General features: G+C 47.8%; 1 protein-coding gene across 1 annotated transcript in view; it reads right to left on the reverse strand.

Moving 5' to 3' along the window:
• ITGB3 (integrin subunit beta 3) overlaps positions 1-22,779 on the reverse strand; it is a 49,507-nt gene extending 26,728 nt beyond the window's left edge. The window contains exons 1-2 of the mRNA XM_081804753.1: positions 22,641-22,779; positions 7,630-7,715 (exon numbers count right to left, since the gene is read on the reverse strand). Of these exons, the coding sequence (XP_081660879.1) occupies positions 7,630-7,715; positions 22,641-22,707 (153 nt within the window). The 5' untranslated portion in view covers positions 22,708-22,779. The remainder of the gene's footprint in view (positions 1-7,629; positions 7,716-22,640) is intronic.
• Positions 22,780-23,353: the final 574 nt, after the last annotated feature.

Consider the following 23,353-nt stretch of genomic DNA (forward strand, 5'->3'; position numbering starts at 1 on the left):
TAAAAGTAAATACTGTTTCGTGAAACATATATTCTGAGTTGGATATAATACATGCAGATATACAATGTATTTCTTTCTCTAGGTCAGGGTCAAACAGGTTGGAAGCCACTATGTTAAGCACTGGCTGGGGTGTGAGATTCCTGAGGGCAGGAGCTGTCCCCTCTCTCTTCCCAGCACCCACCCCAGGAGTCACCACAAAGGTGGGAGGGGGAGCAAGGACTGGGAGGCAGCAGAGTTGGAGCTAAGAGCATAGCAGCAGGCTGGCAGAGACTACATCTCAGCATTGCCTCTTGCTAGCTGGTTCCTAGGGCATGTCACCGAAGCTTCCTCAGCTATAACATGAAGATAATAAAAGCCCACACTCACAGGGACGTTATGCAGGACTAAATAAGACAATGCATATAAAGATTTATTTATTTATTATTTTAGAGAAAGAGAGAGTGGGGGGGGAGGGGCAAAGGGAGAGAACCTCCAGCAGACTTCTCCCTAAGTGCAGCTCAGGACTCCATCCCAGGACCCTGAGATCATGACCTGAGCCGAAATCAGGAGCCGGCCACTCAGCTGACGGGGCCACCCAGACGCCCCAAGACAATGCACATAAAACCCATAGTTTAGTGCCTGCTGCAGGATAAGTGCTCAATAAATAAAAGCTATTGGGGTTTTTTTTGTTTTTTGGTTTTTTTAAAGATTTTATTTATTTATTTGAGAGAGAGAGAATGAGAGAGAGAAAGCACATGAGAGGGGGGAGGGTCAGAGGGAGAAGCAGACTCCCCGCCGAGCAGACAGTCCGATGCGGGGCTCGATCCCAGGACCCCAGGATCATGACCTGAGCCGAAGGCAGTCGCTTAACGACTGAGCCACCCAGGCGCCCAATAAAAGCTATTGTTAGGAGGTGCTCTATAAATAGCTCCTGGATAAGTTAGTTATGAATAAACTCCACAAGCTTGGGCAAATCCCATGATGCCAGGCACGGACCAGAGCCTATCTTATCACTTCACTTTAAGATTCCTCTCTCACCGTGGACATATGGAGTCCCTTCCAAACACCCTGGTGTATATCTCACGGTTCTCCAGAGCTCTGTGTGTGTCTACACCTGAGCACTGAGTAGGAGGCATGCTGCTGGAAAGAAAGCCGGAAACAGGCTCCATCCTGGGTCTACCACTAGCTAGCCTTGTGCCCTCAGACTCATCACTTCACCCCTCTGAGCCTTGGTTCTCTCACCTGTTGGGTAAGGGGGTTAAGGTGACATGGCATTTTCAGCCCTTCCCTGCTCTGACATCCAGCACATTGAGCCAGCACTGTGTGGGCACAGTCCATGAGAGTTCCTTCCTTGCCAGGTTGGGGGGACTGGCCAGAAAGCTGGAAAACTCTTCCCTGGGCCTGTTTCACAATATCTAGGCCTTCAGGCTCTCAATCTTCGCCTCCATCCCTACCTACCCCCTCTCACAACCGTTTCCAGAAGTCAGCTGAATAACCCATACCAGTATCCCAGGAAAACTGGTGGGGTTTTTTTTAAAGATTTTATTTATTTATTTGAGAGAGAGAGTGCAGAGCAAGAGAGAGAGAGAGAACATGAGTAGGGGGAGGGGCAGAGGGAGAAGCAGACTCCCCACTGAGCAGGGAGCCCGATGCGGGGCTCGATCCCAGGACCCCAGGATCATGACCTGAGCCGAAGGCAGACGCTTAACCAGCTGAGCCACCCAGGCGCCCCAAAACTGGTGTTAACATTTATTGAAAACTCACTGCATGTCAGGCTCTGTAAAAAGTGCTTTATGTGGATTCCTGCAACCCTCCCGCTTACGGTTCTCTCATGCTGGAACTATTATTATTATTTTACAAGTGAAAAACCTGAGGCTTGGAGGCTTCACAAATGAGGAAGCCCATCTTACAAGAAAGATATCTAAGGCTTGGAGAAGTTAAGTAACTTGCCCAAAGTTCCAGCGCTAAGAATGGCAGAAGTGAGGTGCTAACTAGATTGTCTGGCTGAAATGATCCTCATAAAATGATAGTTTGTATTAAATGCTGTGTAGAGTGAGAATCGAGGCAGAGAAACACAAGTATACAAGCAATGGCCCCACAAAGACCACACCTGAGGATGCCCAGTTAGGGAACAGAAGGCAAGATGGGGATGTGGAAGATATGGGAAGGACTGAGAACGTTCTGCCTCCTTAGCCCCTGCAGGTGACTGGTAGCCATATTTCCAGGGGAGGGATTTGGCCACAAGGAACCATCCATGCTCAAAAAATCAGGACTCCATAGCCTAAAACCCCTCCTGATACCCAAAGTCCCTCTCCCTCTCGTGCCCAGCCCTTGTCTGATAGGCTGAAAATCTTACCCAGGTGGGTGGGAACAAGAAGACCAACGGTGCTATAGACCGAATGTCTGTACCCCCCAGAATTCAGATGTTAAAGGTATTAGGAGGTAGGGCATTGGGAGGTAATTAGGTCTTGAGGTGGAGCCCTCATGATGGGGTTGGTGCCCTTAGAAAAGAGGTCCCAGAGAGCTCCCCGGCCCCTTCCACCATGTCATAGCAAAAAGACAACCACTATGACACAAAATTTGCTGCTACCTTGATCTCGGACTTCTCAGCCTCCAGAACTGTGGAAAATAAACGTTTGTTCTCAAGCCACCTGGTCTATGGTATTTTTGTTATAGCAGCCTGAATAGACTAAGACAAACAGTATGAGGACTCTCCTGGCCCTGGGGAAAAAAGCTTCTGGAAGCCAGCAGCTTCCTTCTTTCCCGCTCAGCTTCACAAGTATGAGGTGGATAAATGGCATCAGCAATGGGAAACAGTGCCTAAGACTTAACCTTCTTGGCTCAAAAGATTCCAGTGGGGACATCACGCATCCTCCAAGTCTCCAAGGGAGATGAAAATGCCCTCCCTGCTCCCAGCCCTGGCCAAGGACAGAATGGCAGAGGGGAGAACTTGCGGGCTCGTGGAGTTTTTGTGCCTAAAGTGCTCTTGCTGCCCCTGCAGGGCTCTCCCAACCCTTCTCCCTCAGAAAGCAGTCTCCTACTCACAGCACTCCCTAGCTTATCTCTGATTCCAACTGCCCACAAAGCCCTGGGGAGAAAACCTTCCAAAAAAGGCAATGACTGGATAGACCAAGATGCATGGAGGAGCTGATCCTTTCCAGGACTAAGACAGATACTGAAGGGGAGAGAGAAGAGGAGACCAAGAGGCTGAATGACAGCAGCAAGGCCACTGTGTATCTTTAAGCTGCATTGGAGAAGGGAGAGAATGTTCTGGAGGGGGTTTCCTGACTCCCTGCTTCCTAACATGACAGTGCTTATTACAAGAAGGTTTGAAGTGCTAAGCCCTGCTGACAGTCCTTATGCTTTGTTATGAATTTCCTTAGAAATATAAACACTAAGAAACAAAAACTCCCTCCCTCCCTCTATGGTCACTGACATCAGAGGTCAGGAACATAACAGGCCTGCTCTTCAGTCATGCTCTCCCTGAGAGCTTTCTGTCCCAGAAAGATACCAAGGCAGTGACCTCAACACACTTGGGCAACATTCCCTTTCTTAATAACCCAGACTGGGAAGGTAGAGGAATGTCTCTAGGTTACTCAGAGAAACAACTGGAAGGAGGGAGGAGGAATGTTAAAGTCCTAGTTCCAAGTGAAACCGGATGTGACACAAAAAAGGGCAGAAATAACCAAGACCCAGGGGAAGATCCTGAGCACAGAGGTGGGAGGTTCCAGCCCACGCATGGTGTGAGCTGAACCCCCTCCCTCTCCTGGGAGAGTGATGCATGCTATTAGTTCCATTCTTCATTTATCCCATTTTGGACATTGGGAAAGTAAAGCATGAAAAACTGTCATTATCCTACCTATCTCACAGGCTTAGTCAGGGGGTCAAATAAGACTGTGAACACGAAATGCTTTCAAAATATGAAAAATCTCGATATAAGTGAAATACACTCAAATCCTTTTGATAGGACATAAACAAATAAATGCATATAGAAGCTGACTCTTTTCTACTATTACCATTAAAATTACTACGATTATTGCATACTCTTTTCTCGGAGGACAAGGGGCAGTAGGGTCTGCTACTTATTTTTCCCCCAGAGAACCTCCAACCAAAATAAATTAACATTGTCTTCTTGATGGACATCCAGTGAGGACAAGAAATTACAAGAGCATGCAGAGAAGTGTGGAAGGGACAGAAAGAAGGAGAAGAAAAGAAAAGCACTTTGATTTATGGTTATTGGTATCCATACCCTCTTGTATATGGGAGGGAGCACTTTCAATGTTATACTTTTATTTTTACAATAACAAGTTGAGCAAAACTCTCAAGATAAACACTTAAACTCTGGATTTAAAAAAAAATAGAAAGAAAAAACAGCAGAGAAGTGAGAACAAAATTATGTTGTGACTAAAAAGGAATTAAATAATGGCCCCACACCTGTCCCCCACAGATGCAGAGAAGAAATAAGTCACTCCTATTGGAGTCTTCTACTTGGCTAGACCCAAACCCATTCTTCTTTGTTCATCCTTGGCTGTCAGGCCAAGTGTGAGCTGGTACACCTTCTGATGTGTACTCAGGACTATGTAAGAATTCCTAGTATTTCCCTCCGTCTTAGAGTCACCAGATTCAGTAAATATTTGGGACATACTTATATCAAAACTTATTTGTTGTTTCATTCAAGTTTAACTGGGTGTCCTATACTTTATCTAGCTGCCTTAACTCCACCTCCTTCCACCATGACCCCAGATCAGCCCCTTTGATCAGCAGTATTTGCCAAACTTGCTATCATAACAACCCATTCCGATGCAAAAGGTCTGGGATCCATCCTGGGAACCTTTCTATTTAACCAGCACCCCAGGTGATTCTTACAACCAGGCAAGTTTGGAAGGTTCTAGATTCCAACATGGCACCAGTGAGGCCCAAGACCATGAGTCGAATCTCTGTGTGATCTTGGCCTCCTCGCTGCATTCACAGCCCAGAGGCAACAACCCCCTCCCATATCAGTATGTAACCCCACCCCCTATGCAGATGGGCCCAAAACTGCACTCATCCACTTTGGCTATGTTTTCCTATGACCGGGCCAAGCACCTGCTATACACACCCAGAGCTGCTGTCCTCTAGGACCAAGGAAAAGCTGAGCCCAACCAGTTGTTTTTCCAGACACTGCCAACCCTGCCTGAACAGCCACGGTAGGGGAGGCAGAAGCAGAGGGCCCTCTAGGGTCAATTATTCAACAAGTCACATTCAAAATGGCCCAGGCAGTTCACTTCTGGTTTTTTAAGTCAATGGCCAAGACACTTCCAGCAATTAAACTTGGCCTGTGCAGGGGAAGCCCTCAGGAAAAGAAAAAACAAAAAAACAGCGGTCATGTTCAGGTTACGGCCCAGGATTCCCACCTCCCACTCCTCCTCAGAGGAGGCTGGCTGACACACTTTGCCCCACACTGGGCTCCTCCTCTATCTCTCCTCCCCTCCTCCTCCTTTCCCAGAGATAGTTGTAGTCATTCACTAAACTCGTGGCTTCCCCCACTTTCCTGTTTATATTCCATGCTCCCAGAGAACATCTTATTGGACCTTCTACTTCTACTCATCAGTTTTCTTTGGTCCATGATGCACCCATTTCCTCTTTGACTCACCCCACCCCCTCCCCCATCATTCCTAGGCAGGTCCCACCTTATGCTTTGATCCTACCCTGCACCTTCTCCCCCATGTCCTCCCCTGGTCTGCCCCAGAGGACAAAATACACCATGGTCATCTATAAATCTTCTACACTTGCATCTCCAAAATCTGGTCACATGGCTTTGTCTGGTTGGGCCTCCACATACCTCAGCTACAGGGCTGGTCCCTGTGCCGATCAAAAGGTGTGACAGACACTCCAAGAGTGTGTTTTCTTTTTCCCCAGACTCCGCTCAGCCACACTTGCCTGCGTTCCCTCTCACTCTGGGTTGAAAAGGAGAGAAAAGGAACGGGGAGCATCTTTGGAGTGACCCTTCTCCCCTGGCTACCCATCTGCTCCAGCCAGCTTCAGGCCATCCAATCCAAGAAGCTCTCCCACCTTCGAGGATGCAGTTGCAGAATTCCAGCTTCCTTACAAAAGCAGCTTAACGATATTATGATGGCAACAAGGGAAGGAGGATATGGCAACTGAGAAGGGAGGAGGCCACCTCACACTTGAGTGGCGAGCTCAGCCCAGAGGGGTGGAGAACCTGTGGGGGTAGAGGGGATGGACTGACCCACCCCCTCCCCACCCCTCACTCGCAGCCCCAGGGAATGTTTCATCTGCTAAATGAAGTCAATGTGGCCCAGATGCTGGGCAGCTGCCTCTGGAAACAGTTCCCGTGCTGAGTAGTGTGTTGGGCTGACCTCCTGGCAATCCTCCTGTCCAGGGATAAACACAGCCTCCCAGCTCCCACTCCCTGTCCCCCCCCCCCCAAACACACACACCCCACGCTCCCACCAGCCTGCCAGGGAGGTTGCCTTTTTAGGAAACTCAGCAGATTGGGAAGAGAAGCAAAGAGAATGAGGAGGCTGGATTGGAGCAGTCCTAAAACTGCAGAGGGCAGAGACGTGCTGTTGTGACCAAGAGGACGTCTCAGGTAGCCCGGAAGCAGCCTGGGCCAGGAGTTCAGGTAACCACCTGCTGGAGGCCCTGGCCAATGACTCAGCCTCAGACTCTGTAACCACTGGAATCTCTCCAGCCACACTCACCCCCCGGCCCTCACCAGCTCCAAATTCCCATCCCGGCCACAAACATAGCCATTCCCTCAGACACACTCATTCCCTAGGGCCCCAGACACAACAAACCCTCTGCCTAGACACAACTAACCCCTTCCTGTCACCCTCCTAGCCTCACCAAATTGGCCCAGCACCTTCTCTCATTGACACTTAAGAGAGGGAAGGAAGGAGGAAAATAAAAGAGAGAGGAAAAGGTAAAGTTGTGGGGGCCCAAACTTCACAGAGGAAAAGAGAAGAGAGCCTCTGACTGAACATTCCCCCCCCACCCCCCCGCCATGGAAGCTCAAGATTTCTCCTTTATTTGCCTTTTAAAAACTCTGGGATGTGGGTGCCTGGGTGGCTCAGTCAGTTAAGCATGTGCCTTCCGCTCAGGTCACGACCCCAGGGTCCTAGGATCAAGTCCTGCGTAGGGCTCCCTGCTCTTCAGGGAGTCTGCGTCTCCCTCTGTCCCTCCTCCCAGTCATTCTCTCAATCTCTCTCTCTCTCTCAAATAAATAAAATCTTTTTAAAAATTAAAAAAAAAACCTTCTGGAATGTTTGTAAGCCAGCATCCCTTCTATACCAAGAACCCTCTGCTGCCTCTCATTTTGACACCTGAAGCCCTGCTTCCCTGGGGCGCTCCACCCTAACAAAAAGCAAGCAAAGTATGGTAAGGAGGGACAATGGCTACAGTGAGACCAGGAACCTAACCAAAATTGGCTCATGCTAGGGGGCCACACAGCAGAATCTGGAAGGCATTCCCAGCAACGACCCCATGACAGCTCACTTTGACATCCATCAATGGGAAGGCTTCACCCTAGCTTTACTCAGAAGGAACAAGGGGCTTGTGTATTTAACAGGAAGGAGATGCCCCTCTGGGTCCATTCCTGCACAAAAGCAGCTGAGCCTGGGGAAGCAGTAAGGTCATATGTCTCCTTACCTCATCTGAGCACCAGGCACACACGGGACTCACAGCCAGACATTGCTGGCAGGAGCGGACACCTCGTGTGGTACAGATGTTGGACACTGCAACAGAGACAAAAGCATTAGCACCCACTTGGCCTGAACAGGGTAACTGGCCTGCCCCATCCTTCCCAACATCCCTAAACACCCAGATTTACAGATCTCAGATGCACACAGCAGGTCTGACCATACCCCGGACATTCACCAACCAAAGGCTGTATGGTTAGGAAGAAAGAATGAGAAAGGTCGGAAGAAACTCATCACCACCCTCATTGATGAGGCCCCAATGATGACAAGTGCTGGAGCAAGACCGAGCCCTGGACCCTAAGTGTCAGGTCATAACTGACAGAAAGGTTTTAATTAACGACTTGTTTGACACCTACGTTGTGCGTAGGAAAATCTGAGGCCCAGGACAATGCAATGTGCCCTCTCTCCAATTATTCTAGTGATCGCTTCACAGCCCCTACACGGGGATCCAAGGCCCTGATGCACTAACATGAGCACACAGCCTAAATATGGTGGGGGGGTGGGGGCAGGGAACGTTCCACTGGCCAGGCAGGACAAAGCAAATCTTCTGAAACCTGCTCAAGCTTCCCAATACATATATCTTCGGGTCAAGGTGTAGAATGGTCCAGGGACAACTCCACAAATGTCAGAAAAGCCTGAGTGAGATAAGCTGGAAGGACATGGATTGGAGCTGAAAGGCCCATATTTGAATTCGGAAGGCTCTTTTTCCTAGCTGCGTCGTGACCTTGAGCAACTCCATTAACCTTTATGAAAACGGTAATATCTACCTCACAGAATTTGTGCACTTGGTACATTACAAAATGCCATTCAAATGTGAACAGTCTTCACACGGTCAAAGGACAGAGAAAAAGCTGGGGGGAAGAGCAGAGACAAAGAGAGGGACCAAAATAACCCAGAGAAGCTGAGCCAGGAAGCAAACCCCACGCACTTGCTTAGACAGAAGCTCTCATCCTCCCTTCTTCCCCCAGCCCAGGCTTCCTGGGCTCAGCCAGGTAAACCTCCTCTTTCTGCAGTGCCCCCAGGAAGGCCTTTTCCAACATAAGGAAGAGACTGAGGAAGATACATTCCCCCTCATGATCCAGGCCCTTCATCCAATTTTTTAAAGCAGTCCCTTTGCCCCCAGCTGGTAAGACCAACAAATTTATTTTTAGGGAAATCAGCCTAATAAATGGGGTGTTTTCCAGTGCCCCCAAAACTTCTCATCAAGCTGAATGTCTCAGTCCATTTTACTATAGTGTGACTGAACTCCCTTCCAACATCTAGACAAAACATACCCAGAAAATGTGTGTCTGTACACACACACACACACACTATTGTCGAGAAAAATTATCCAAAATTTGGAAATAGGCAAAGGAAATACCAGGTGTCCTTTCAATGTAACTCAAGGTGTGGACAAGTAGACCCACCATACTTATGGATTACCTGATTTTCTAGGGGTGAATACCATTGTTTGACTTCTAGTGATTAGGATATTTTATAACTCTGTAAGGGTAGAGGTTACCTTGTAGAAAACCAGTAACAGTGGAAATGATTCTTGATAAGAACAGTGTATATGATTCTTGTCCAACAACGATGCAAATAATTTGGTAGCAAAGGTACCTCTGAAGGGTAGGGTTTATTGCCTTGTAGAACATTAACCAATTTCAAAACTGTCAGATAACTAATTTCAATGTTCTTTTGACCAACCAACTATAAATTTCCCTTCCCTGAATTTTCTAGAGATTTTTTTTTTTAAGTAATCTCTCTACCCAACGTGGAGCTTAAGCTCACAACCTCAAGATCAAGAGTGGCACGCTCTACTGACTGAGCCAGCCAGGGTCCCCTCCCTTCCCTGAATTTTCTTTGAAACTAATCTTAACATCTTACTGCTTCCCTCATTAATTAAGTTGAATAAATACTTCGACACAAGTTCACGTTACATTTGTATGGTAATCATACTTTTAACTCTTTAAACATTACATCTTAATGATATACACCTCAGGGCCTCATTAGAGGTCAGGGGGATCTAACAGAAAGCGTAGGCGCCCAATCAATAGACTGCAGTCCTAACTGAGTCACCACTATTAATGAGGCCTTAGGCGAGTCATTTAACTCCTCTCAGCCAGTCTCTTTGCTCGACAATTCCTAACATATTACAATTATTCGTCTATCTGTCTTAACAGCACTGCCACCCAATAGATTTTAAGCCCCATAAGGCCTGCCCTGTCCAGCCCAGGCCAGCCCAGGCGAGCCCCAGTCCTTGCTCAAAGCAGATGCTCCATAAATATATATTGGAGCAAATGAAGAGGCATTGGACTAGATCAGTTTTGTTTTGTTTTTTAAGCAACCGAGCTCATGTCTCCAAATTATGCATGGAATTCCAATATAAGACATGCAAATGGGTTGAAACTGTTCCTCTGACAATTTAAACTTTCATTGTTCTCCTAAAAACACCAGAATCATGTGTGGAATCCTGGAAGCCCCAGACTTCCTCAGAGCTTGAGTCTGTCTCACTTCAAAGGCCTTTCCCAACTGCACAATTCTGCAAGTGGGGTGCTGCTACCAGCCCATGAGCAGTGACCCCCGGGCCATAGCCTCTAACGTGAACTACACCCTCACCGAGCGAGCATGAGGACTGTGAGGTGGGGAATTATGGCAGCAGTTCCCAGCCTGGCTCTAAGGTTCCAAGGCCACCTCTGAGCTGGGGCAGCCCTCAGCCAGGCACTGTCTATCTATAATGGAAGAAAGGTATCCCATCTTCCCAGAGCTGCTGGCTTCAGAAGGCCTCACGGTTCAGATCCCACGACACACCCAGGAGGCCTCTTCCACCCCTGCAAGGGCCGCCTGGCCATGTCTCAGTTCCCAGTGGCTCTTTTCCCAGACAGATGTGAGCATAGCCCCCCCTTACTGCCTTACTGAAAGAGCTCTGAGAGGAGCAGAGCCTGAACTATTTTAGGTCTCTGCCTCCCACCTTGAAGTTTCCATGGGAATCGGCATCCAGGGGGGTAATTCTGGACATAAATGCCATCGATTTTCACTGGGGGTGGGGAGGAGCAGAAGCACAAGGAGATGTCGGGAAGAGTTAGAAGAGAGGACCATGGGAGGTATGGGCACATCAAATTATCTCTGCAAACTTTTTCCCTGTCTCTCCGTTTTTCCATCCCTTCATTCTCAAATTAGCATTTATTTGCCTATGAGTCCTTGACTTGTAGCCACAATAGAAAGCCTTGCCAGATGGGAAATAAATAACAGCAGGCCCCCTCCCAGTGAATGGGCAGCCCCTGACCCCAGAAGTTGAGACAAGCTGCTGGGATTTGTTCTTTAGGGAGTCGTGTCAGCCAGTTCCCTTTACCTCCTCTCTCAGTGAATCACAGGCTGATTTCGTGTGAACCAGCCATCCCCCCCATGATAACCCCCACCAAGACCTGCCACCAAGGGCAGGTTCTCTGGATTGCAGTGGCTAAAAGGGACTGACTCATCAGAAGTCTCTACGCCTGGGCCATGCCAATTCAATGAGCTGCAGCTCTGAGGCCACCCCTCCTTCCTGAACATGTGGAAGGAGTTTGGGCTTCTGTTTCCAGTCATTCATAAGGCTATGTTTCTGCTTAGCCTCAAGGGCCCAGACTCAGCCCCGCTGGAAAAGGGGTGATCCTCATCAGAACTTTTGTCATTGAAAAGAATTAGCCACCCCCACCACCCATTTCCTCCCACGGTTTAGCCAGAGCCAGGAAACAAGGTGGATCGGCCCTGGTCCTCACAGGGTGGCTGTAGGGATTCAATGAACCGATCCCTGCCAAACTCTGGGCCCAAAGGGCGGGCACACAGGAAGGGCTCACTACAGGCAGCTGATGCTCCAGTAGCTCTCATTGCTATTGTGTTTGCCCTCGCTGTTTTTATCCTGAGTCCCCAGCTGTTTAAGGTAGGTGGGTGTTTTGCACGATACACACGGCTGAGCGTGCCCTGAACGGGGCGGCGGTGGGAGCACAGAGCCGGAAAGCACCAGATGAGGGTAAAATGATCAACTGTCAGATCTAACTTCTAAATGGAGTCAGGAAGATTAGTGTTCAAAAATCCAACCTAGGAGGGCTGGCAGGGAGGAGGAGGCCCATTAGAAAAGCTAGACGAGACTGCCAGAAAGTTTGCCTGGACAGCAGAAGGAAAGGCTGTGGTTTGGCACATCAGCCCAAATCACAGAACCAGAAGAGAGACAAAGGATGGGAAAAATGGAGGGAAAAAAGGGAGGGAACAAGGAAGGGAGTTGGAACAAGCGGAAGTCATAATGCGTCAATGAGAGCTATTTTGAGGATGTGCTGTCCAATGAGACAGGATGTCAGAAAGCAGGAACGGGCCACCCTAGTGAGGCCACGGAATTTCAGGAGAGTGCTAAGTCAAGTGGAGAGGTGTTTAGTGGGAAGGGAGGATGATGCACACTGCATATACTATAGACTATCTTCCTCTCTGCCAGAGAGGAGTTCTGGCCTGGGTTCCCTTGACTGGTCACTTCCCAATTAGGTCCATGGGGACACCGGGTGACTCAGGCCATGCCTGATCTTCCATTGCAGTCACCTGGCTGAGTGAGTCATCCAAGAACAAAACATCTCATGCTCACTGCCATATGGATTCACAAGTGGTTTCTTCTAGAGCAGGCTGCTAAGAAAATTTATTTTATTTTTTTTCCTTCATTACATGTAGCAGCAGCTCAGTAATCTAAGGAATGGGAAGGAGACAGGAGAAGTGGAGTTCAAGGCAACACATACCTCTGAGCACAAAGCTCCAGTAAGCATTACTCAAAATGGCAGGCAATCCAAACAACCACATTTCACCATACCTAAGACTATGGATGTAGGATGCATCCTAATTTCAGAAATTTAAAAAAAAAAAATTGTTTTAAGCACATCACAGTTAAATATGGTATGTAACATCAGAAGACATTGGTGTATAATTTGCTTCTACCAATATTAAAATGTGTTATGGGTTGAATTCTGTGCCCCCAAAAAGGTATGCTGAAGTCCTAACCCCCAGTACTGATGACTGTGACCTTATTTGGAAATAAAGGTCTTTGCAGATGTAATCAAGATATGGTCAGTAGGGGAGGCCCTAACCCAATATGACGGATGTCCTTGTAAGGGGAAAATACCATGTGAAGACAGACACACAGAGAAAATGCCACGTGATGACAAAGGCAGAGATCGGAGTAACCCAACTGGAAGGCAAAGAATGCCAGAGGATCAGCCACCACCAAGAGATAGGAAGCGGCAAGGAAGGATTCTATCCAGAGTCTCAGAGAAAGCATGGTCTTGCTGACACCTTGACTTCAGATTTCTAGCTTCCAGAGAGAATAAATTTCCATTACTTTAAGGCACACTGTTGTAGCAGCCCTAAGAAGCTAATACAAAATGGGTTTGCATTTCCATAGCATATATGACATGATTTTGAGGAACATTGCCCTGAAATACTTTGCATGATTGAAAAAAAGCCATCCTGGAATGAAAACTGCTATGGTTAATCCATCTATAGATAATGGGAAAGTGGGTACTTTGGCTTTATACTTTTCTACTAACATACATCAGTGATGTTGGCATTCATTCATTCACTTACTCAACAAATATCCATCAAGCACCTACCTGTGCCTGGCACTCTCCTAGACACTGGAGGCATGTGGTTGAAACAAGCCTCCTACTCTGTGGAGCTTAAATTTTAGCGCAAAAAAGAAGACCAAAAAAATACACTACAAAATACAATTTCAAACAGTGGCAAATGCTTTTTAAAAAGAAAACAGAGCTAAAGAATAGCATCAATGAGAGGAAGGAATCCCTTCTAGAGAAGGTGGTCAGGAAAGGCCTCTCTGGACCCGAGTAGATATTTTTCCAAAGAAGACCTACAGGTGGCCATCAGACACATGAAAAGATGCTCAACATCACTCATCATCAGGGAAATGCAAGTCAAAACCGAAAATGAAATATCATCTCATATCTGTCAGAATGGCTAAAATCACAAAGGAAAGGAATAACAAGTGTTGGCGAGGATGTGGAGAAAAGCAAACCCTCGTGCACTGTTGGTGGGAATGTACATTGGTGCAGCCATGGTGGAAAACAGTAAGGAGGTTCCTCAAAAAATTAAAAATAGAAACGCCATATGATCTAACAATTCCACTACTGGGTATTTACCCAAGGAAAACAAAAACCCTAATTCCAAAAGATATATGCACCCTTATGTTTATTGCAGGGTTACTTACAGTAGTCAAGATATGAAAGCAACCTAAGTGTCCATCAATAGATAAGTGGATAAAGATGTAAAACACACACACACACAAATATTGCACAGCCATAAAAAAGGAGGAGATCTTGCCAATTTTTGTGACAGCATGGATGGACCTAGAGGGTATTATGCTAATGAAATAAGTTAGACTGAGAAAGACAAATACCATATGATTGCACTTATATATGGAATCTAAAAATCAAAACAAATTAATGAACAAACAAAAAGCAGAATCAGACCTGTAAATGCAGAGAACAAAGCGCTGTTTGCCAGAGGGAAGGGGGGTAAGGGGTCGGGCAAAATGGGTGAAGGGGAGTGGGGGATCCAGGCTTCCAGTTATGGAATGAGTAAGTCTTGGGAATAAAAGGTACAGCATAAGGAATATCGTGGATGGTATTATCGTAATAGCACCGCCTGGTGACAGATGGTAGATACACTTGCGAACACAGCATAATGTACAGAGATGTCGAATCACTATGTACACGTGAAACTAACGTAACATGTGTCACCTGTACTCAAATAAAAAAAATTTTTTAAGAAAAAAAGACTTCTCTGAGTTGATATTTCAAGATGATATGAAGGAGTGTGTCACGGGAAGATTTAGGGACGAGCATTCCAGAAAGAATCCCGACAAGTGCTAGATGGACCTCAGCCCGTTAAAGAAATAGCAGGAAGAGAGAGGGAGGAGGAATGAGGCAGAGAAGGGGCTCGAGTAGTGGTCAGGGACCAGAACACACGGAAGCTATAACCACGGAAGGGAGCGTGGCTTTCATTCTCCACGTGATGGAAAGCCACTAGGGGAGTCTGAGCAGAGGTGAGCAGAGAAAAGATCATCCTGGCCACTCAGAGGAAGGCAGACATAAGGGCAACAAGACAAAAAGAGACCAGTTAGGAAGCTAATACAGTAATCCAGGCAACAGATGGCAGGGATTTGGATTGGGAGTGCAGCGGGGTTAATAGTGTGGTCAGACCCTAGTTACGTGCCAGGGCCTTACTGATGGATGGCATGCGGGGCAGGGCAGAAAGACAGGATGGATTTTGTCCCCAACAAGTGGATCCCCTTGGACAAAGTTCAAATGTTTTGATCACTGGCCATACCCTTTTCACTGACTCTTCAGCCAGTGGGCCCTGCCCTTGTAAGTGAAGCCAGATCACACCTGGTGATCATCTCCAACTGGGTTAATTCGGTAGCCATGTGCAGAACACTGCAGAAGGCCCGCCTCGGACAGAGTCCTGTCTTCCATATGGTTGTCATATAAAACGAACACCCAGTCCCTGAGCAACACCGTGGGGCAGCGGAGGTAAAACCATGAACATGATTCTTGTGTAACAGTGGACGTGGCGGGGAAGACGTGCAGAGCCGCAGGCGGATCTCAAGTCCAAAGACATCTGTGCTATTCTGCTGGCTGTGTAACCTCGGGCAGGTCCTGTCATCTCCCTGGGGTTCAAAGGTCCAGTGACTCTTTCACTTTCTATTCAAGGACTCAGAATTGCTCCCTAGTATTTAACAGGCCTAATGCAGCCACATCAGCCAAGCATGGGAGACCCCAAACCGCTGCTTCCTTTCCCCATGCTCCCAAATATGCACCTAATCCTTACCTCACTCGTTGTTAGGATTAAATGAGATAATTTAAGCGGAAGAACCACCTGCGGTGGTGGCTCAGTAAATGTTGGCTTCCTTCCTCCTTACCTTCACTCTAATGCCCATCCCCACCCCCACCACAGCCCCGCCTCAGGGTCAGACTCCCCAGGCCCTCTGCATCTAACAGGATATGCTGAAGAAATCACGGGGCCAGAAGACAAGAGCCCCCAGGACTAGACCCTACCAGTGCCCCGAAACTAGCTGGATGATCTTGGGCAAGTCACTTCAACTCTCAGGGTCTCCCCTTTGTGCTCCTCTGTAAAGCAAACAGTGTTGGATTAGAAGATCTTCAAGGTGCGGCCAGCCCTGGGAGGATATATTCCAGCCAGAAAGCATCACGGATGACTAATGCTCTAGGAGGCCCAGCATCCCAGGGCCCAAGACCCCTCACACACACACGATGCACAAATGTCCATTTCTTCCTAATAGCTTAGTGGAGACTTGATTCTCCAGCTCTGGAAAATTTTATCAGCACGGGCCCCACCTCCCATCTGACTCACTCAGTATAGAGAAGAAGCAAACCCGTACCAAGCTCTATTTGGGGCCCGGCCCAGCAGTGCCCTATTGGTGACCTCCTTGGCATCCAGCACTCCAGTTCTGCTACTTCTCCTCCTGCAGTTGATGTCCGGTGGGTATGGAGAGCGGGCAATGGCGATGCTACCAGTCCTCGTTGCTCCCCACCCCACCCCATCCCCCACTTCCTATCTTGGTAGGAAGGCAAACTGCTCCCACCATGTTGGAAGACAATTTGGCAAAACCTATTAAAATTTAAATGTAAAATATTCATGTCCTTTGACCAAGCAGCTTCAGTTCAAGAAATTGAGCCTGTAGAAACACTTGAACAAAGGTGCAAACGATGAACAAGGCCATCCCCTGCAGTTTTATTTGTAGTAGCAAATCACTGGGAATGATCCCACTGTCTGCCAACAGGGAATCAGTTAAGTAAATTTTGCTACATCCATATAACAGTATGCGTGCTGGCTAGAATTGTAACTCTTAGGATAAATAATGGAAAGCTACAAACTGACATGAAAAGATGCTTAGGATATATTATTGAGTGACAATGACCCTGTTGTGGATGATCTTACTTGAGAAATAACAGTAAGGATAAATAACTGTTTATGGTGATATATATAGGAAAAAAACTAGAGTAACTGTCAACAGCACTTATCTTAAGGACAAGACTACGAGGGACTTGGTACTTTCTGCATTATTCTATTTCTGCATTGCTTGACTTTTTTTTTTTTTTTTTTTTACACAACAAACTGAATTACATTTACAAGCTAAAAGAAAATTAAAGCTGATTTTAAATGTCCTCTGTCCTGTCTCACTTTCTAACCTGGCATTCATCTAAATGTAGGCTCCCCAACCATGGGTGGATCTCATAGGCCCGGGTTTCTCTATCCAAGAATCCCAGTTAGCAAAGAAATTAAGGTTGACTACAGGGACTTTTGAAGTGGTTACTGGATGTGCCTTCTGCCAAACTTCTGGAGCTCTCTTCCGGTGCAAAGTTTTTCAAGGCTGTTTTTAACTATAGACCTCCCTTTTCTTTTTCCCCAAAGAAATCTTTACCTGGAGTTCCATGTTACGAATTAGTTAAAAGAAAAACTTCTCCACTTGAAGGTGGGGAGGAGCAGGTGTCCCTGAGACACCAAGTGCCTAAGGCCCAGGGGGAAGATGGCTTGTGCAAAGTCACCCAGCAAATTGATGAAAAAGCCTGCACAGGTGGGAATAGAATATAGGTTTCTCAGTTCCTGACCCGCAGCTCTTTTCACACCTGAGGTTTGGGTTTTTCTCTGCATGAAAGGAAGTGGCTTTTGTAAGTTTAATAATAATAATAATAATAATACAAGTTTAGGTAAGGGAATACAGACACACATAAGGATTATTACGTACACAAGGAAGAAAATCTGAATAGAACACATCATCTGATTAATAGTGAACATGATGGGAGAACAGAATTAAAGGGGAACCAGCCATTTTACTCTCCAGCATTCAACTTCCTTTAAAAAAAAAAAAAAAAGTTCACCTCATTCTCTCCTTGAGTGTTGGAATGTCTTCACCAACCGAACTAAGAAATGATGGGGAGAGGGAGACTAGTCTTTTTGTGACAATGTGACTGAAAACCAGAAAGGAAGACTTGTATTTTCAGAGATGCTACAAAATTTTTTTAAAGGTAGAATAGCCCCAGGTTTACTTAACAGCTTCTGGCCCCAAGGATTGTGACATACCATATTTGGCCACAAACTACGCATTGCTTTCCAGACCAATAATAAAAGTGCAGGTTGCTGCAAAATCCTCTCCAATATCCTGAAGATATTACTACTTAGCACTTGGGAAATCAAATGGCTTATACATGGCCCAAATGCATTTATCCAGTTAGAAAATTTAGAAACTGAAAGCTGCATCCGGGTTTAACTGATATAGTCCCCCTGCTTTCAGGGTAACTGTCTCAGTACCCGTGAAAGATGAAGTAGCCTTGGATAAACCCTTTGCTTTCTGATACACACAACAACAGGGGTGAATCTCAAATGTGTCATGCTATGTGAAAGAAGCCAGACTTTAAAGACTACATGCCCTATGACATCATTTATATGACATTCCATAAAAGGTGGATCCGTAGGGACAGGAAACAGATCAGAGGTTGCCAGGAACTAAAGGTGGGGATAGGGTACTGATAACAAAGGAGCTCAATGGGGAACCTTTTGGGGTGACAGAAATATTTTGTATTGTGATTATGCTGATGGTTACTGAACTAAACGTGTGTCAAAATTCAAAAAACTGTACACCTAAAAAGGATGGGTTTTATTGCATGTAAATTACACCTCAATAAACCTAACTTTAAAAAGAGTATTCCTGGAGATACTGTGTGCATGGGGAAAAAAAAAAGGGAGATTTTTACACATTTTTTTTTTTTTTTGGCTAAAGAGTTTCACATTTAAATAAATGGCAGCAGTTTACACAGGGAGGATAGGCCGTGTCATTTTTCTTCTCCCACCTGCATTGCCACTCACGACCTGAGTTCCTTCAGGCACAATGATCTTCCCATTCAGGATAGGGCCAGGGTTTGGGGGAAGGGAGGGGAGGCCATGGGGTGAAGTAGCAGGCCAGCTCTGTGGGCATCAGAGGGGGCTGGGTCAGGCCAAGTGGTTTCTCCCTGAAGTGCTCAGTCATTCCCCAGTTAATTATCTGTCTGCTGATTCATGAGTTGTGGTTCCTGTGGGCATGCTTCCTGGCTATTTCTGCCAACAGAGGCAGAAGGATTCGTAGGGCTGGGAGGGGATGATAACCAGAGATCCTGAATGGGGTGGGGAGTTGCAGAGGAGGAATTTCTATTAGGAAATTCCAGAGTCATATCCAGTCTCCCCCTCCTCACTGTTGCCTCCTTGCCCCATCTGATGCCGTCCCCAGGAGAACCCTACCATTTGCAGTTTTGAGGTGGGTAAAGGAGGATGCTTCCCTCCTGTGTGTCTCCTCCCAGGAGAGGGAGGAAAAGGCAGAGAATTCACAGAGGATCCCCTGAAAACAGAGGTCTAAGGCACCACAGTGCAGAGATCCAAATTCACAAAGAATTCATGATCTCAGCTATATTCTAAAATTCTCCAGAATGCCCAGATGGAGCACTTGAGGATCCTCTGTGAATGAATGCAGATATTCAAATATTGGGTTTCTTACCAATGAGGCACATCACCTCTAGATGCCTTCTCATAGCGTTCCCTAGGATTTATTTTGGCTGCCAAATGTCTCAGGCACCAGGCCTAGAGCACTGAACAAAATGGACATGTTCTTCTCCTCACAGAACCTGAAATCTTGTGAATGTCTTTTACTTTCCTCTTTCCCCAGAGGCAGAACTTAAGGTTTTCTAGTCGATAAAGCACATGTATGCGCCTCTTCCTCCCTGGTCTCTTCTGTGTGGGTTCTTTCTGGGTGAGAGGGGCTGAGATATGCCAAACCACCAGTGGGGGAATGTCACTTAGGTGTGGGAGAAGGGGCCCCATCGGTCTCATTCCACGAGCCCAGGTTGCACTCATGTGTGAAGCAGTAATAGCTTGTCTCCAATACACAGTAGATACCATGGATAAGAATAATGGCAATAATACATACCACTTATTGGATGCTTATTTTATTTTATTTTTTATTTTTTATTTTTTTTAAAGATTTTATTTATTTATTTGAAAGAGAGAGAATGAGAGACAGAGAGCATGAGAAGGAGGAAGGTCAGAGGGAGAAGCAGACTCCCTGCTGAGCAGGGAGCCCGATGCAGGACTCGATCCCGGGACTCCAGGATCATGACCTGAGCTGAAGGCAGTCGCTTAACCAACTGAGCCACCCAGGCGCCCTGGATGCTTATTTTATAATTAGCACAGTCATTGAAGTATTGTTTTCTCCACTTTACAGATGAGGAAACTGAGGTCCCAAGAGATTAAGTAACTTGCCTAAGGTCACACTGCCAATAAGAGACAAAATCAAGAATTAAACCCACATCTGGCTGGCTTTAAACCATAACTGTCCCTGGGGCACCTGGGTGGCTCAGTTGGTTAAGCGACTGCCTTCGGCTCAGGTCATGATCCTGGAGTCCTGGGATCGAGTCCCGCATCGGGCTCCCGGCTCAGCAGGGAGCCTGCTTCTCCCTCTGACCCTCTCCCCTCTCATGCTGTTTCTCTCTCTCTCTCTCAAATAAATAAATAAAATCTTAAAAAAAAAAAACCATAACTGTCCCTTTCCCCAGCCAACAAGCCTTCCTGCCATGTCTCTCCAGGCAGAGGGCTTCATCTGGAGAGTTTTTAGGATATAAACTCAGGAGGAGAAATTAGCACTTCAGCTCAGAACTAATCAACTTAGATGGTGACAGCAAACAAAACTTGTTATCCCTTAGGTCTCAGGTTAGAATACAGACTTATGTAGGTGGAAGCCACAAAACCCAATACCTCCTGGGTGAAGTTAAAAAGATCGTCTTTGGACATAAATTCCAAAACTCAATTCTACTCTCAAACAGCCTCTCTTCTCCCCATCCCAGACTCTCCTATTCTGGGACAACCTCTCTGTGCCACCACCCAGCTCTCTCTGTGTCCCTTCAACACTGTGTGTACCAACACCCCCCTTCTATTCTCCTCCTACCACCTGCTTCCCCAGGAATCTGACAACACCTGCAGTCCAGCTACCAATCCTGGGGGAGGGGATTCAAATATAAACTGTTCTTACTGGGGGCTTCTTACTCTGGAGATCTAACTCTAGAACCCATGCTCTGAAACACTACTCCAACCTGCTTCTCAGAAGGAGCCTGGGGCTAGCTCAGTACAACTCGTCATACAGCTGGAATCATCCCAATCATAACGACGAATCTGTGAATAGATCTCCCAGAGGATATGGCAAACTAAAGTATGTCAGTGCAGTGGAGTCCTATATGGATCATTACAACTCTGTATCAGATCAACAAAAAATACTAGGAGTGAGGGGTGGAGGGACAGACACCAAAATAACGTACACTCTTCATCTTCACTAATATTGAAACATGTGCCATGCTAGGCTCTATCTTATGTTATTTTACTTTCTTCTAAGACTATAGGAAAATACAATGGTTAGACTCAGAAATCATTCAAAATTCAGAAAGCTGTAGAGGTGAAAAGAAAAGCAACTAATGTTTTAAGTTCACGGGAGCAGGCATCTGGAGGAGACAGCTCCATTGCCCCCATTAACATCAGGCAGCATTTGAACTGCGTCTCTAACACCTCCTAGGGCAGAAGGCTGGAGATCTGTATTTCGGTACCATGGTCATCAGGCTGCTCACTGTAGGCTGAAGATATCAGCTGACCTGTTTGAGCATCTATCACATGGGAAGCTTCAGCAAAAACAACTTAGCCCCCTATATATTATCTGTAACTCCTCCACGAAGACATCATTCAGAGATTGTGGTGATGGTTTCATGGGTGTATATGTATCTCCAAACTCATCAAGTCATATACACTGAATATATAGGGTTATCTGTATGTCAATCATACCTCATTTAAGTGTTTTTAAAAGATACTGTTGCCTTGTCCTGTATAATCTCTTACACACACAAGATCTTGAAGGCAATCATCAAAGTATTTCTGAATAGCTATCTTTGATAAGGACTTAGTAAATCTTAACTTTCTTAATGCCTTCTGCGGGATTTAAATTGTCTTACAATGAGTACTACACTTTTCATTAAAAGTACATATATGCACACTTGTGCGTCCCCAGCAGGGGAACCAGAGTTCTGTCGGGGAAGGTAACCAGGGCTCCGGAAGGACCGCGGGCAGCATCCCTGCGCTGTAACCTCCTCTGCCCCTCCACCCGCTCCCCAGCACCAAGGAGGCTGAACGCCGACTGTCTTGGCATAGGGCGTGCAGCAGCAGGAGAGACAAAGCCAGGAATCCAGGCCAGTTCCAGGGACCCTTCTTGTGGCTCCTCGCATACACTGGAGGTTTCTCGGATGCGGGGTCGTCCCGGCAGCAGAGGCACGGCTGCCACCCGGACACTGTAGGAGACAGAGCCCTCGCCCTGCTCCGAACCGCTCCCGCGGGAAGCCACCAAGGAAAAAGACTTAAAGAAAAGAACTTGGGAGAAAGTGTAACACAGAGGGTAATGTCGCGAAGCTGGCACACCCGCGCGCGCACACACTCTCGTCCGAGCAGCTGCAACCACATCCCTCTGGCAGCGCGCGGGAACAGCCCCGGGAAGCCGCAGCTCGCCGTGCCCACCGCGGCCAGCCGGTCTCCGCGAGCCCCAGACCACCTGCGAGGCGCGCCGCCCGGGAGATGCGCCCGCCACACCGCGCGCGCCCAGGCCGCCCCGGGCGGGCGCCTGACTCGGCCAAGGGCTTCGACGTCCCGGAGCACCCGCCCCGAGCTGGCCTCTCACGCCTGTCACCGCGGGGCCGGAAAGGTCCCCGGCTGCCGGCTCCGGCGGCCCCAGCCTGGCCTCGCGCATTCGGAGCGCAGACGCGCGGGGCCGGCCCGCCGCCTGCCCGGCTCCAAGTCCGCCAACTCGGGCTGCGGCAGGATGCGCGGCGCGGATCTCCGGGGGGAGCCGCGTCCCCGCCGCGCCGGAGCCTCACTCACCTCCGCCGCCGCCGCCCGCCAGCGCCCCCAGCACCAGCACCGCGGCCCACAGCGGCCGCGCCCGCATCTCGTCTGCTGCCGCCGCAGCGCCCGCCCCACAGTGAGGGGCGGCGCCCGCGGCCACTTTTCCCGCAGCGGGAGCGGGGGAGGGGACGCGGTGGGCGGGACGTAACGGGGCGGGCCGTCGACTCGCGCTTCCTCCCCTCGCGCGCTTCTCCGGACCCTGCGCCGGGGAGGGGGCGGTGGGAAGACGCGGCCGCTCTTTCCCCGCCTCGCGTCCGCCCGCCGGGATCCGCCTGGACCCGCAGACCCGGCGAGACTGGGACCGGAGTGGGGTCGTGGGCGCGCCCGGACACTTGGTATACTTAGAAAAACCGGGAGCCTGGGGCCCCTCTCCTGACCCCGTCCCACCCCCTGAAGACGCCCATATGGCTTTCTCTTTCACCTGAACGAATGGGCACTTCCCTCTGTACCTTGAGTTTGCTTCAGGCACACTTTGATTTGTTTATTTGACAAACCATTTGAATGCTTACTCTGGTGCCGAGCACCGGCTTAGTCCTTTATTATTCATCGAGTTTTTCTTTGGGTTAGTTTGGTTTTCCGGAAAGCCTGTTGAGACATCTCAAGCTTGTGTGTAAGCAAGGATGTCCATAAAGGGCCTCTCTCTGCGGATGCTTGCTTGCACACAGTGACTGATAAACGTTTCAGAACAC

Source organism: Leptonychotes weddellii, chromosome 15 (assembly GCF_054177405.1).
Source record: "Leptonychotes weddellii isolate Sample4059 chromosome 15, ASM5417740v2, whole genome shotgun sequence".
Classification (NCBI taxonomy): domain Eukaryota; kingdom Metazoa; phylum Chordata; class Mammalia; order Carnivora; family Phocidae; genus Leptonychotes; species Leptonychotes weddellii.